At 37.0% G+C, this 15,889-nt stretch overlaps 1 protein-coding gene and 1 non-coding gene across 8 annotated transcripts in view; both read right to left on the bottom strand.

Moving 5' to 3' along the window:
• Window positions 1–15,889, bottom strand: part of RC3H2 (ring finger and CCCH-type domains 2) — a 53,979-nt gene that overhangs the window by 15,108 nt on the left and 22,982 nt on the right. For all 7 annotated transcript variants that reach the window (XM_070518804.1, XM_070518802.1, XM_014840605.3 and 4 more), the window contains exons 6-11: window positions 13,332–13,532; window positions 12,734–12,866; window positions 12,493–12,611; window positions 11,110–11,222; window positions 4,381–4,689; window positions 529–743 (exon numbers count right to left, since the gene is read on the bottom strand). In XM_070518804.1, coding sequence (XP_070374905.1) covers window positions 529–743; window positions 4,381–4,689; window positions 11,110–11,222; window positions 12,493–12,611; window positions 12,734–12,866; window positions 13,332–13,532 — 1,090 coding nt within the window. The remainder of the gene's footprint in view (window positions 1–528; window positions 744–4,380; window positions 4,690–11,109; window positions 11,223–12,492; window positions 12,612–12,733; window positions 12,867–13,331; window positions 13,533–15,889) is intronic.
• On the bottom strand, window positions 12,954–13,064 carry LOC123289653 (small nucleolar RNA SNORD90). Its single transcript, XR_006533717.1, has one exon. It is a non-coding gene; the product is annotated as a small nucleolar RNA SNORD90 (small nucleolar RNA).

The following is a 15,889-nucleotide window of genomic DNA, read 5'->3' as shown; positions in this document are numbered from 1 at the left end:
ATTAACGTTCATTGCTAATGTTAGACTGCTCCTTAAAAACAAATGACAGAGCTATTAACAGATGGCTAGTCAATCTCCTTCTAGGGAATCTATTGCCATAGGTTTTGGATTAAGAAATTAGTTGCACCATTGATTCGTAACCTTTTTGGGAGCAGAGATTAAAGACCTCTTTCAAAATCTACGTAAGTTGTGTGTTGTCTTTTCAAAATTATACATAAGTATATATAAACCAAACATTTTGCATACTATTTCAGGGGATTCACAGAACTCCCTGAAGCTCATCCATGGACTCTGTATTTGATTCACAAGAATGAGAACCTTAAAACCAATGGTGCGTAGAATTATAGATTCTTAGGTCAGGAAGAAAGCTTAGGGGTCATGTAGTCCAAAGGATTAATTTTTTAATTAATAGATATAAATCTACTTCTATCTATAGATAGATATAAATGATTCACTTACTTATCTAATGGCAACAAATGTTTAACATTACAATTTCTTTTTTTCTTAGAATTGTCTAAAATTACTTACCTGTCTGTGGGTACTGTGGGACTTCAAAGGGTATCTGAGTCCTTGGATCTTGAAAATACTGAATGTTTTCAGAATGCTGAGGATATACCGGTACTCTAGTTATAAACGGGCTGGATTTTGGAGGCACAGAATTCAGCTCTGTTCCAACATTAGAGGGCCCAGATGAGGTAGCCGCTACATTACTTACAGGAGTCTTGGGTGGAGAACCAATTTTACTGGAGAGAAAATTTAACGAAGGGCAAATGATAAATCACTGTCTTTGACTGATAAGTTTTCCTCATTTGGAATTTTTCATAAAATTAATAAGTGAAACCACTAATAGAAAACACTTCAGGCATTTCCACAGTGACAACAAGGCAATGAATTTCATTGCCATCTTAGTCTGCTAATTCACAGAATCATAGTAACAGGTCTCATATTCTGGTGAGGGCAAAAAGAAATGCAAACAAATTCCAGGCTCTAATGTGACCCATCAGTTCCTTTACACTCATTCTTTAAATAAAGATTTTTCCTACTGGAAGCTAAAAAAAAATCCTGTGCAGTTAAGTTCTCAACAGAAACAATATAGTCTACCAGTAGAATTCTTTGGGACAAAGAAGACAGACATGTAAAGGAAGAGTTGTTCTATTAGGAGTTAGATTAGCAGAAATGTAAACTCCTTGAGGAAAGGCCATTTTTGTCCATTTTGTTAACTGCTATACATCCAGGGCCTAAAACGGTTCCTGGCACACAGGAGGCACTCAGTGAATATCTGTTGGATAAACGAAACACTAACGAAATGGCTACTCACTAAACTGATACAAAATACACAAACTTATCTTTTTTTTTTATACACAAAGGATTTTCTTTGTTGAGTCACCAAGCAATCAGCTCCAGATGATCTCATCATGGCTTTCGCATGCCCTTTTAGGAAGTCAAACTTTGGCAGAGCTTAGGTATGTGGTGATTCAAGAAAATGATCTTGTTAATGATGCCAGAATTCAATATGTTGCATCCCAACTAGATTAGAGGGTTTTTCTCAAACTAGAGAAGCCCTTTTAAAGCTAGAGTATAAACAACAAGGAGTATGGGTTGCCTTTAAGTCTAGCAGATATTTATTTACTTCTATGTTTGTGTGTCAAAATGAGAAATTAACTAAGGAAGAGTGGGTAATAATAGTAGGTACAAACGCACTGGTTTAGAGTTTAAAGATATTTTAGGGCTTTGCTTATTCTCTAAAGTTAAATAAAGGCAACAAGGAAAATGATTAGGATTTCCTTACAACAATAATAACTAACATTTATCGACCACCTTCCAGGCACTATGCTAAGTGCTTTACGTAGATTATCTGGTCCTTCCATGTCAAAATGCTATATACTGTAAAATCTGGATAAGTACTTTGAAATGGCAAATTCTTAGACTTACCAGGAAAATGACATCAAAATCCATGAAAAGGTTCATAGCCTCATGAAATCACACAAGCTATCCCCAAAACTCAGACTTAAGGAAAAAACTAATTTTCAGTCACATTCTAGTCAGACAGCTAGATTATTATAGCTACATCCTAGATGACTTTCAGGATTCTAGGCTCTCCTTTGCAGCAGCCCTTCTCATACCTACAGGCTTTTGCCTGTGCTGCTTCCTCTACCAAGGCCCTTCCTTCCTAACTATCCATACTCTTGAAACTAGTTCAGGTATTATCACCTTACCTCTAAGAAGAAATCCAAAATAAGTCCCTATAGAATTATTCTTTTTTTGTGTGTTCCAATAACACCTGGAACACAACTCTATTACAGTACTTTTCAGAATGTATTATATGATATCTTTTGACATCTGTCTCCCAAACTACACTGGAAGACCCTTCCTTAGAGGCAAGGAGTATATCTAGTTTATTTTCATTAGCTACATTAATTGGCCTGGTGTTCGGCACACAGAATATACATAATTTTTTAATAAATAAATAAGTGATTTATTTATTTAGAGCTATTCATTTTTATAAGTTTTTTTCCCTAGTTCATCATTTTTTTGAATGATATAATTTACCTTTTAAGGTGTACAATTCAATAATTTTTGGTATATTCACAAGGTTGTGCAACCATCACCACTATCTAATACTGAAAAGTTTTCATCATCTGAGAGAAATCTGTACTCATTAGTACTCACTCCTCATCCCTCTCTCCCCCTAGCCCCAACCCCTAGCAACCACTAATCTTTCTGTCTCTATGGATTTGCCTACTCTGGACATTCACATAAATGAAATTATACAATATGTGGCCTGTTTTATCTACCTTCTTCCACTTAGCATGTTTTCAAGATTCATCCATACGTTATATGTAAGAGTACTCCACTCCTTTTTTATGGCTGAAAAATATTCCATTCTCTGGATATAATACAGTTTTACAACATCACTTTTCCAAAACCCTTCAAAAGCTCATTTCTTAAACACACATAGCACAAGCTCTCCACAATCTGGTGCCAACCTATCTATCTAATCTCATTTAAACCAGTTCCTAACATAAACCTTCAGTTCTAAAAGGCTGATCTCCTCAATGTTCCATACAGTTATCAACAAACTTGATCCATGTTACACTTTCTTTTTCTGAAATTTCTTCCCATATTTCTCCCAGCAATATAAAATTTTCCTGTTCTTTAATACAACTCCAATATTGCTTCAATTATGTAAATGCTGTCTACACAACCATATTATCATAAGTTTCTTAAAGGTAGAGATATCTTACACATCTCAAATTATTTCCAAGAGTGCCAAGAACAGAACTTAGAATGAGTGCTCAAATAACATTTGCTAACTAGACATTGTTCTCTGTTATATCATTTCTAAAATCTTTCCCAGGGAAGATGGTAGGGATTTGTTAGTAAACAAATTCCCCTATCACGTGCTAACTGCAGAAATAAAGAATATAAATGCTTATCTATCCAATATTTATTATATGAAATCACTAGTTTACTGTGTGCCTAGCATAAGGCTTTTTTTCTAGAAGGCACAGGATACTGACAGACTATGGGTGACAAAATCTGAACATGCTTTAACTCAGATTTTAAGACCTTAAAAGAATACCAAAGAATGAGATTTCTGAGGTGGAAGTAACTTTTCAGATCATCTGAAAGTTTTAAAACTTTTTTCTTAAAGCACCAAAACCCTTTTGCCAAATTAAATCTTACGCTAAAACCCAACAACAATGGTAATAATAATAGTAATAACAACAACAGTAGATATTTACTGCGCACTATGTGACAGGCATCGTCCAAAACACATTGCAGTATTAAATCTTTTAATCTTTACGACCAACATATGAAGTCGATGCTATTACTATACTAATTTTATGGATAAGTAAACTGAGCTAGACAGATTAAGTAACTGGCCTAAGATCAAACAGCTAGGAAACAGCCAGAATTTGAACCCTGAAGAGTCTGGCTCCAAAGATTCCCCCTTAACTACTACACATAGTTACAGAATAGATGTGGAACTGCTCTGAATGAAACAGGAGCTGGAGGCTCAAGCATCTCACCTGCTTAGGTTTCTACTTAGTTCTTTTCCGGCACCTCTATGAACTCAATCCTAAAGTTCAAGGAAATAAGGTGTGAAAAAACCCAATTCTGGTCCAACCTCTTCAGTTTACAGTTGAGGAAAACAAAACCCAGAGTTAAAGTGACTTTCCAAGGTCACAGAGCTATTCAATTACAGAGCCAGGACTAGGACTCAAATTTTTGGGTATTGAGTGCTTTTTCTACTACATGAAATGTTCTGCATAAAAATTCTGATTAACTGCTTTTCCTCAGGATAAATAAAAATACTCAGGTGTTTCTAAAAAGGCTAAATATAACCTGTATTAACCATTTTTACCTAATACTTACCTTTCAGTTACAGACTCTGCAGAAGGCCCAGCAGCATTCTGACCATTAGTGCCAACCTTCCCCACTTTCTTCACAGTCTCCAGAGCTCTTAATGTACTGTCAGTACTACGTGGGATTAGCTGGGAAACACTGTTTTCTGCATTTGAAATTCCGTTTGTACTTGGAACAATTTTCCCCGTTGTTTCAGTACTTCCTATGACAGAAATGACATTTCCGGCTGTGGTTGTGACAGTGTTGTTTACACCAACTTTATTTAGAAGAGGAAATGTTCTTACAGTTGCATTGATCTTTTTGTTCCTTAATCGATACCTGTTTCAAAAACAATCAACATATTGGTGAATATTTCACAAAATCTTACTCTGAAGGAAAAAAAATGCAATGGGAAAAGATCATATATCCCATACACACACACACACACCTGTGTATGTAGGTACATAATTAATACAGCAAGCGAGGTACACATGTATTCAAAGAAGCCTTTTGAGGGAGTAGGAAGAGACCCATTAAAAATTTGCATAATTAAAATATAAAGGACACTGTGTAAAAATGAAAGGAACCATACCAAATGTAGTTGAGAATGTAGGATGAAGAGAAAAGATACGCAAGAGTTGGAAGAACTCTCTGTGGTTACCAAATTGCTAAGGCAGTATATAATTTTAAAGAAATAAAAAAGAAACCAATCCTAATTCTTAAAAAAATATTACACCAAAATACAGAATTTAGTATTCTATCTTTCAGATTAGTTTATGCCTAAAGTAAAAAGTATTTGGATTAAAGACTTTTCCGATATTAAATTCTGGGTTTTATTTATGGTCAGAGAAAATACTCTAATATGTGAGGCAATTTGATCTTGGACTCCATTTAAGAAAATTAGTTTCCACGTGTACAACAAAAATTTATTATAATGTAGTCCTAGTCAATGTTCCCGCCATTATTTTAAAGTGGTGAACAATTATGTAACATGAATAGAAAGACGACTACAGACATTTGGAGTCATAATTACATTTGCCTAAATCAATCTGATATTAATGTTATACATAATCAAACATATGGTAATTAAACATAAATAGTGTAGGGATGAGCAATGCCTTCACAACAGTTTTCCTTTTAGCCCTTCAGTATCTATAAACAGCTTCATGATTCAATCTTTCTCTTCTCCCTCTCTCTCTCATACACTCATGTATACACACAGTGACAGAGGCAAGTGAAGTTCAATAAAAGACAAGTGTTCCCAGATCGGTCTGACTGAAGGTGGAGTGATAGAACACCAAGTTTAAAAAAAAAAAGCAAAACACAGCTTATGGCCAATTTAGATATGTCATCCTACAGATTCTGGGGAACCAACGATTACATCTTTAAGAAGGAGGGACATGAACAGACCTATATTTCAGAAAGGCAATTTTGTGGCATGCTCCTTGCTTTCATCCTCAAAGGACAAATCTCAGATATCCTTAAGACTGCTCTGGCAGGCAAAAAATAAAGTTTTAATTCTGAGTTTCTTAAAAGGGAGGAGTTATGAGAAGTAAAACCTTAACCAAGGGAGGTAAAGTAAGTGAAAAGTAAGGATACATATTGGACTGCCAGCATCTAGGCAGCTAAAGAACTGGACTTAGAACCTGGACCTCACACTTGAAAAAGCCAATTACTTCCTATTCTTTTAAAATCGTCCACGAGCTCCCTCAAGTATTCACTCTCTGCCTTACCCAGCTTAGAATCCACCCTCTACCATTAATTCCTCCCTTGTAAATACCTTTAACTCCTTTGGCCCACTCCCCCCGTTGAAGTCATCTGGTAAAACTCCAATCCAATTCTTCGCTTATTCTCTTATTCTGTGCCTGCTCCCAAGTAGCTAAATGTTGCTGGAGAAAAATCATACAATCATGCTGTCTAGACTTCCTTCAAAATTAAAATCAATTATTTAAAATGGTCAAACAATACATTAATACACTTCTCTACTAAACTCACTTTCCCATCTCTAACATCCTTTGCCCCTCCACTCCACAGCCCCATCACAGCTGATCATGTTGCCTCCCACTTAACAGAGAAAACAGATGAAACTAGAGGAGAATTACTTATCTTTCCACCACCAATTCCACTAACCTTTCTGCATGTGTAACAAAACACTCCTCCTAAAATAAGGGATGAAAAGTTTCTATTCCTAACTCAGGCCAATCTTTCCACTTGGGTTCCAACGAAAGACAATCTCTCCACTTGTGCCGTAGGTCCCAAGTCTATTTGCGTTCTCAAAGACTTCACTCCCATAATTACCTTTTTTTCTCTAGTGCAACATCACTTCATTCGGGTGTCTGCTTAAATGTCATATCCTCTGAGATTGCTTCCCAGGCAATCTTATCCTAAAATATCTCCCGTTTCTCAATCATTCTTTATCCTTACCTTGTGTTATTTTTCTTCATAGCATCAATCAGTACCAGATACTATGTTTTCTATTTACCTGCTTTATGTTGATCTTCTCTACTTCACTGTAAGCCCCACAAGACCAGGGATTTTGCCTTTCTTACTCACCTGTCTATTTTTAACACATAATATAGTGCTTGGTGCATACTGGTGTCCCCAAAATATCTGTCGCATGAATATGGAGTAAGCCCCAAACTTCATACGGCCAAGAGAACTACTGATTTTCCACCCCAAAGCATTTCTCATCTCAGTAAAAGATAATACCTCAGTTAGGCAGGCCCCACACTTCAGAGTCATCCTTTGATTCTTTCTCTTTTCTTTACACCCCACATTCAATCTATTAGTCCCATCAGCTCTACTTCCAAATATATCCTAAATCTGACTGCTTTTCATCATTTCCATTACTATAATCCTGGGACCAAGCTACCAATCTCATGCCTAGACCACTGCAGCAGTTTAACTGGTCTCGATTCATGCAAACACTAGAGTGACATTTCTAAGACAAAATTAAAATCTCATCATTCCATTTGAATAAAACCCTACAAAGTCTTCCAGAGTAAAATTCAAATTCCTTGCCATGGTCCACCAACCCAGTATGACCTAGCCCTTATCTACCTATCCAACCTTGTCTTTTGTCATTCTTCTCATTCTCCATCTTCCAGACATACTGGTCTTCTTCCTAATTCCTGAACATGGCAAGGTTTCTTTATAGCATTTTATCAGTAACTGAAATTGTCTGTTTACATGTTTACTGTTCCTCTTTCCCCACTAGAAACACCTCAAATAGTACCAAGCACTTAACAATCATTCTTATAAATATTTGTTGAATTGGTTGATCCCAGGCTTTTGGCACTCTCTAGAACCTAACAACTCCTGGGAACAATATTCCAATATCCTACATCCTAAAATATATTCACATAAATATTTATTTCTTAGGGATGCTTTCTGGGCATTTACATTTTGTTTAGTTAGGGAGACATAGAGCAGAGAAAGCAGACAGGGGTAAAATTAAGTTGCTTAAGTTAAACGTTTGCTGAGGTCCTGGTGTATTATGTGAACTAAGACAATGGCTCTACCCTCAAAAGCTCAGAGTTGGGTAGCAACACGTATTTTTTTAACCAATAGGATAATGACATCTCTCAGGTCCCTAATCTTTTGTATTACCCTGTTTTTTCTTCTTCTTCTTCTTTTTTTTAACAGCAATAGAGTGTGTGAAGCTGGTTGGAAATAAGAAATATGAACTGTAGATTATTTACTCTTTCAACAAAAATATACTGAGTTTATATATCACATACTTGCTAGGTGCAGGAAATATAAATACGAATAACCTATAGAATAAATAAGTCCAGTGAAAATACACTCATAATAAATAAATAATGGCAATACAGTAAGAGAAGTGGTAGTTATAAATTTGCCCTGTGAAGAGTACAATGGCAGTATAGTGAAGGAAGCAACTAACACTACCTGGGGAAGTCCTTAGAAGGAAGATAATATCTGAGTATGATTAGGAACAAGAGCTCTCCAAACAGAGAAGACAGAGAAATATATATGACACAGAGTGAACAACATGTGCGAGGGAAATAAGAATGAAAGAATTCGTATAGTAGTAACCAGTGATTAACTGAATGTACCTTAAAAAATATATATATAAAGAATGCAAAAGGTGGAGTAAGGCTGGAAAGCTAGATTGGGACCAGATCCTTTGATGTACTGAGGAATTAAGAATTTAAAGCAGAAAATGGACGTGATTAGACACTTATTTGCAAAAGAAAATCTTGGTAGCATAGCTTGAGACACAGGGAGATGCAAGGTTAACAGCCACTGTAGCATCAAAATGGATAAATTGGGTAAACAAATGTGAAACACTAAAAATGGTACCTGCACAAAATGTGACCAATTAATTTGTCTATTTTTATTATTCCTCTTCCTCCTCCTCCCCTTCTTTCTCTTAAAAGTTCAGGCAAGAGATAATGAAGTTCTGAAGTAGGTACTGGGGAATGGAGAACAGGAAGGTAACTTGAAGATATAAGAAGATAAATGGATTTTAATTTGGGGCACTAGTTGTGGGTGGAATAGTAATGAAATCACACAGTTTCTTCCCTGACTTTTTAAAGTCTAAGTGCTCCCAAGCAAGGTCCCCAAAAAAGCTTTATTTTAGCTAAAAAGCTCTATTTCAGGTATAGACAAGCTCAATACATCTCCTAGAGTCTCAGAAATCATCTTGATGTAAAACTCTGTAGACAGAGCTGCCTTGACTGGGTACAAACAATATAATTTTTTCTTAGGACTCCTGCAGCCTCTCTAGGCTTCCAGCAGGTGGAAAAACTGAGAAGAGAAGCATGTTTCTGCTCTTCTTTTTAATGCACACAAATGTATCTTCACTCCATCACACTGGTGCTGCTGTAGAGCTGATCATGTGCATGCCCCACTGCTAGCCACTGAAAACAGGAGACAACAATAGACAAGACAGATAGAGTCCATGGAGCTTACACTTCATTAAGGTGGACAAACATTCAATAGATTGGGTCAGGAAACTACTGCCCTTGGGCAAAAGTTGCCTTCTTTTGTAAATAAAGTTTACAGCCATGCCTATTTTATGCATTGTCTATGGTAGCTTTTTTGCTACAATGGCAGAATTGAGTAGTTGCAACAGAGATCACTGTATGGTCTACCAAGCTTAAAAAATATCTGGACCTTTACAGAAAAGTCTGTCAACCCTTAAAACAGACCATAAATTAATTATAACTTTGATAAGCATGATAAAGAAGAACCTGGTTTAATATGAAATATTGGGAGGATCCCCCTGAAAAAGTGAAGAATGAGCTAGACAAAAGAAAAGCTCCACAGGCAAGGCTAAAAGGAAGAGGATTACATAAAAGACCTGAAGTGGGAAGATGCTTGGTGCATTCTGGGCACTGACAGAAGGTCAGTGTGGCTTGAGCGTAGAACACAATTAGGGAGTGCTGTGACATGAGATCAGAAAGACAGGCACAGACTAGATAATGCAGGGTCTTATAGACCACAAATCTAGATGCTATATCTTTATCTACAGGGTAATGTGAAACTAATAACTAAGCTTCTCATTATCTGCAATAAGCCTTTTGTGCAACGTTCTCCCTGTTTTAATGAGAAATAATGGGATTGGGAGTGGGCAACAGCAGCTATTAGAAGACTAGTTAGGAGGCAACTGTGGATCAAGAAAAGGGGTGATAGCTTGGACTCTAAGGATGGAAAGAAGGAGAAAGAGTTGAGAAACATATAGGAAACTTAACTGACAGAACCTGGTGACTAAGACAAGCAGGTGAAAGAAAGCTGACAAAGATGATTCCTATAATATGGCATGTATAACTGGCTCAACAGGGTACACTGGAGGAGAGCAGAATGGAAGGTAGAAGAGGAGGATGCAGGGGAGGAGAAAATTAGCCCAAGATGAGTTTAAAATGTCTAAAAACAAAAGGGAGATGTCCATTAAGAGTTGATATACAGGCTAGTTGTTCTAGTAGAAAGGCTGGGATAGATTTTTTGGTGAGATTTCAATGATGAATAATTTGGTTAAAAAACACAACAAAAATTTAGAGAATACATAATATAGCTTATACCCATTTACTTTTATGTCTCGGGCAAATGAATATAGAGAAAGGGATGACTTACAGGAGAGGAGAAAGACAAAAGAAGACACAGAAAAATGAATGTTAAAAAGATCAAAAGCCTTAAAAAGAAAATCTATCTGCTTTACCATTCTACCTGGGACTTTATCTTCAATGGAACCTGAGCAAATAAGATAGCACATAGGGATATTTTCACTCTGCACAGGTGCTCAGCAGAAACATGGATTCCAGCTACTCAATGGTCTAAGATATGACCTTTGAATAAGGTTATAAATTACTTATTATGTCTGCTTTTTAAGGATTGGCCCTGTGCTAACATCTGTTGCCAATCTTCCTTTTTTTTCTTCTTCTCCCCAAAGTCCCCCAGTACATAGTTGTATACTCTGGTTGCAGGTCTCTCTAGTTCTGCTATGTGGGATCTGCCTCAGCATGGCCTGATAAGCAGTGCTAGGTCTGCGCCCAGGATCCAAACCAGCGAAACCCCTGGGCCATGGAAGCAGAGCTTGCTAACAAAATCACTGGGCTACAGGCCGGCCCTTCACTTATGTTAATCTTGCTCCCAGAAGCAATAAGGTATAGTTGCAAAAGAAAACGTTATTTTGCAATCTAAAGAACTCTACAATGTGAACTTAATTGTGCCTTTGTATCTAACACTTTCTTAATGACCAAAAGTAAACCCATATGTAAGTGAATTCTCATAACTTACTTTTCAAGCTCTTCCTGAGAATGAGCAAAAGTACAATTTGTTCCTCGTGGACACCCCCCTTGTTGTCGCAGATCTCGGCACATGCTAGTCTTATATTTGCTGTTTGGCTGAGGCTACAAAAAGAAAATCAATGCGTGGAAAAGTGAAGATTCAGTTTTTATTCACTCTTGGGACTTCAGAATTTTATCATTACACCTTTAACTCTTTTTCACATTACACAAGTAATTCTTGTGCTGAAACTACTACCATTCTATTATTTCTAGTTATGAGTTATGCTTAACCCTGAGTTCGTATTGTAAACATTCCTTCTGAGGATTATCTGAAACTAGTTCAAATGTTATGTCCATTCATTTGTCAGGCAACATAACGCCCACGAAAATAAAAGATTTCTCATCAAGTCATTGCTGTCTTAAAACAACAATACCAATAAACAATTTTAAAAAGCATTAAAAAAGCCATAAGCTTTGTCTACTCAAACTTTCCCAAGGAAGGTAGAATACAATTTCCCCTGAAAGTGAAAAATTAAGAAATATGAATTTACTTGTCAACTTGAGAGTACAACTCTCTTCTTAGGCTTGGAGCTCTGATTAAGTTCACACAAACAATGCAGCAAAATAAAAAACCTCATCATAACCACCATAATTTGCATCAAAATCTAAGACGTCATTTTTGTGAATTTAATAAAGATTAAACATTTATCTTTCAGTTAATATTTGAATATTATACTGCCTTCTAATAGAATAAGGAGAGAAGAGTGGAAAGATCACTTTGGAGTAGATTTGATCCCAACTCTGTCACTTACTGCCACCATGACCTTAGATATGTTATTTAACCTCTTTAAACTTCAGCTTGGGAACAACAATTATTTTGCAGATGGCTGTAAGGATTAGAAATAATACACATAAAATACTGAACGTAGGGACTGGCTCATAGTAACTTAATAAATGGATGTTATTATTAGAATAAAGGATTATACCTTAAATAATTCCTTCTAAAGTAGATGAAAAATATTTTAAAAATCCAAATCCCACACATTTACAAATAGAAATTCACATTTGTGTGACAGCAATGGAGAAAAAGTGACAATTTCCCTACATTAGAAAAGAATTAGACAAAATGTTTGGAAGGAATCAATGATCTATACTTGATCAAAAACATCTGCAGTGGACTCATATTCAACACATTCTCCCAACTATTGCTGTGCTGTGAATTATTGATCAGGTACACTAAAACATGAGCTTCTCCCAAAAAAACAGAGACAATAAAAACGTATGAGAGATTAAGAGTCACATAAGCAGTCCATTAACCAACAGCTTGTGAAGATGTTCAGTATGAACCTGTGTTAGAGGTAACAGCAGTCGAAAGTGCAATAAATGTGCTTACCTGAGGTGTCTCATGGCCTTTTCTGCTATAATTCTGTATGAAGTCCACAAGGCCATGAACCACTGTTTTAACGGCTACCATTGCATTTTCTAGCTGCTCCCAAGTTGGTGAAACAGCATCTATAATAAGAGGCCAAGGGGATGGGATGGGGGGTGGGGAAGAATTTCTTAGCAGTAATTCTCTTGTGTTATTTACCTTAAAGGTAGAAAAAGCATAAGCAATTGAATATTTTCCCATATACCTGGATTAGGGTCTATGTTTGCAAGAAGCTCTAAATGAGGTCTCAGTCTATTTAAGTTAGCTGGGTCACCTGTTCGCTGCAAAACAATTGTCAATTCCTGGACACTCTTTGCAAATGATTCTGGAGACTGCAGCTAACAAACAGAAAACAGAATGGTTTTTACTCTGGTTCTTATGACATGGCTATATTCAAATACTTTCATTAAGTCAACATACTAAACAGATTTTCAAGCGTCTTCAGATTCCATAGTAGGAGTATCAGTGATGAATTAAATTTTCACCTCAGAATCTGCCCTATGAAATTCATCATCAGACACTTAGAAAACTTATTTATAAACTGTATTAGCTCTCTGGGTCTGAATGTAGACAAACAACAGATTTCGTAAGCAAGGCTGCTTTTATGCTAATATCCTGCATTTGCGTCCCTTAGTTTATTTTGAGAATTAAATTAAAAAAAAAAAAAAGATAGTTTATAAAGAGTCTGATATTTTAAAATGTAGGAATCTCCAACTGGTTGTCTCTTTGTTGTATCAGAAGATTTCAATACTCTTCAATCTTAACAGCAATGATATAAAATCAGCATTTCTAATTTCACAAACCTTATCAATGATAGACTGCATGTGTGATTTATGTGCCAAATCACCATATAGAAGAGAGGACCACTGCTCAGGTGAAATACGGAGTCCTGCCTCCATAGCAATATGAACAATTTGGGCATCATGTTCTCTGCGTAATGCCTCATAACTCCGAAATTCCTCCTTTAGCTGCATCAGGGAAGAGTCTTCATCCCTTTTAGTAACCTAAAAGAGAAAGCAGGGAAAAAACCACACTAGAATTAGTATGCTTTCTCCCCCTCCCCTAAGCAATTCTTTTTGGGGGGTGAGGCACCTATTACATATCAGATACCACACAAAGAAGGTGCAAAGAAGATAACGTCCTTACCACAAATTCTTTTTGGAACAAAGCAGAACTTACATAACCCAATATATAGTCCTGCCTTCCCTCTATGAGTTCAGCAGTTGGTAGGGAAGAGATTTGTAAACAGAAAATTATAGTATAAGTGCTATTATAAGGCTCTATGGCAACATAAAGGAAAGGTAATTAAATTTGACTGGTGGAGGAGGGAAGGGGTATCAGAGGAGGCTTTTCCCAGCTGAAGGCTACATGAACTGAGTCTTGAAGGCAAAGAAGGGTGAGGAATAGAATTCTAAAGAGTGTCAAGTGGTGAAAGAGAGACGGAAAGAGCGGAGCACACAGAATTAAAGGCTAAGATGTAGGCCAGAGAAGAATCACAGAGGGCCTTGTATATTATGGTGAGAAATTTGGATATTATCCTGAAGGGAATGGGAAGCCACTAAGGACTTTTAAGCAGAGGAGTGACATGATCAGTCCAGCCAATGGTTAGGCATATATATTAGTACTATCAAATGATGATTAAGAAGTTTTCTGCCACCACAAAAATAATCATTAGGGTATTTATACAGCTTTAATTTATACTTAAGTGATAAAAAAAAAATTCAAGTTACAGAGTTTCACATGTCCTAGTGAAATTGTCTAATTATCATCCTGCATGTCTAAACATGCAGGTATATGGCTAGACAACTTCCACAATAAATGAGACAAACTTATTCCTAAACCACTAAAACATGCTAATGGCCACAGTGAAATACCCAGGACCAGTCTAGGTTCTGAAACTTAGACTGAACAAACCATTCAAACTATTCAAAATGATGATTTTCTCATCAGTAAAATGAAAATATCCCCAGACCACCTCCACTGCTTGTTTCTATTGCTGTTGTTGGCACATGAGACAACAGTATTATGGCCCCAAGAACAAGAAGATGGGGAAACGGAGTTACCATCCGAGAGTTAACTTAATAGTATCGGTTCACAATTCTCTTTGGGAATATATAAATACATTAGAGAAAAGTATGGGACACCCAAAATTCTAATAAACATGATCTTAAGTATAATTTAAGAAAAAGTAGAGTATAACTTAGAAGTCACAAAAATCTATATTCTACCATAACCTATTTAAAGAAACTCCAAGGAAACAAAAGGAGGAATTATTGACCTAAAAAACAGAAACAAGAAACCCAGGGGCTGGCCTGGTGGCACAGCAGTTAAAAGCGCATGTTTCGCTTCAGCGGCCCGGGGTTCGCCAGTTCGGATCCCAGGTGCGGACATGGCACCACTTGGCACGCCATGCTGTGGTAGGCATCCCACATATAAAGTAGAGGAAGGTGGGCACAGATGTTAGCTTAGGGTCAGTCTTCCTCAGCAAAAAGAGAAGGATTGGCAGCAGTTAGCTCAGGGCCATCTTCCTCAAAAAAAAAAAAAAAAAAAAAAAAGAAACCCAAAGAACCAGAGGATGGTAGTACTCATCCAACCACTATGTAGGCTACAGGGTGCCTCTTGAGCAGCATAAGCATCTACCCATCTGAGCAGTAAAGATGACAGAGGTGGCTAACAGAGCCTGGTCCTATTAAAATTCTTTTTTTTTTTTTTTTTAAGATTGGCACCTGGCCTAACAACTGTTGCCAATCTTTTCCCAAACCCCCCCTGTACATAGTTGTATATCTTAGTTGCAGGTCCCTCTAGTTGTGGGATACAGGACGCCACCTCAACGTGGCCTGACGAGCGGTGCCATGTCCGCACCCAGGATCCGAACCTTGGGCTGCCGCAGCGGAGCACGTGAACTTTAACCACTCGGCCACGGAGCCCGCCCCCTAAAATTCTTTTAATGTGCATCAAATCTCCTGTGCATCAGAAGCTTTAAAAGCGATAATTTTAGGTAATCAAAATCTGGCTTTGAGAAGCACATAATTAAAAGGTATATATGAATGCTCAACAACCCATCCATCAATCTGTCCAACCCAAACAGATGCTTTAAGCAGCTGAACAGACAACTGTACACACGGACATCACCAGATGGCCAATATAGAAATCAAACAGACTATGTAACTGGAAGCAGGAGACAGAGAAGCTGTATTCTCTGCCAAAACAAGACTAGCAGACTACAGTACTGATCATGCACTGTTAATATCAAATATCAGAGTAAAGCTGAAGAAGAGCACTGAAGGAATTGTAGTGCCAAAATATAATGTAAATAACATTCCTGATGAATTTAAAGTCCACATAAAAAACAGATTTGCAC

This window comes from Equus asinus, chromosome 10 (genome assembly GCF_041296235.1).
Source record: "Equus asinus isolate D_3611 breed Donkey chromosome 10, EquAss-T2T_v2, whole genome shotgun sequence".
Classification (NCBI taxonomy): Eukaryota; Metazoa; Chordata; class Mammalia; order Perissodactyla; family Equidae; genus Equus; species Equus asinus.
The sequence above is the reverse complement of the archived record's forward strand: the minus strand, read 5'-3'. Positions and strand labels throughout refer to the sequence as shown.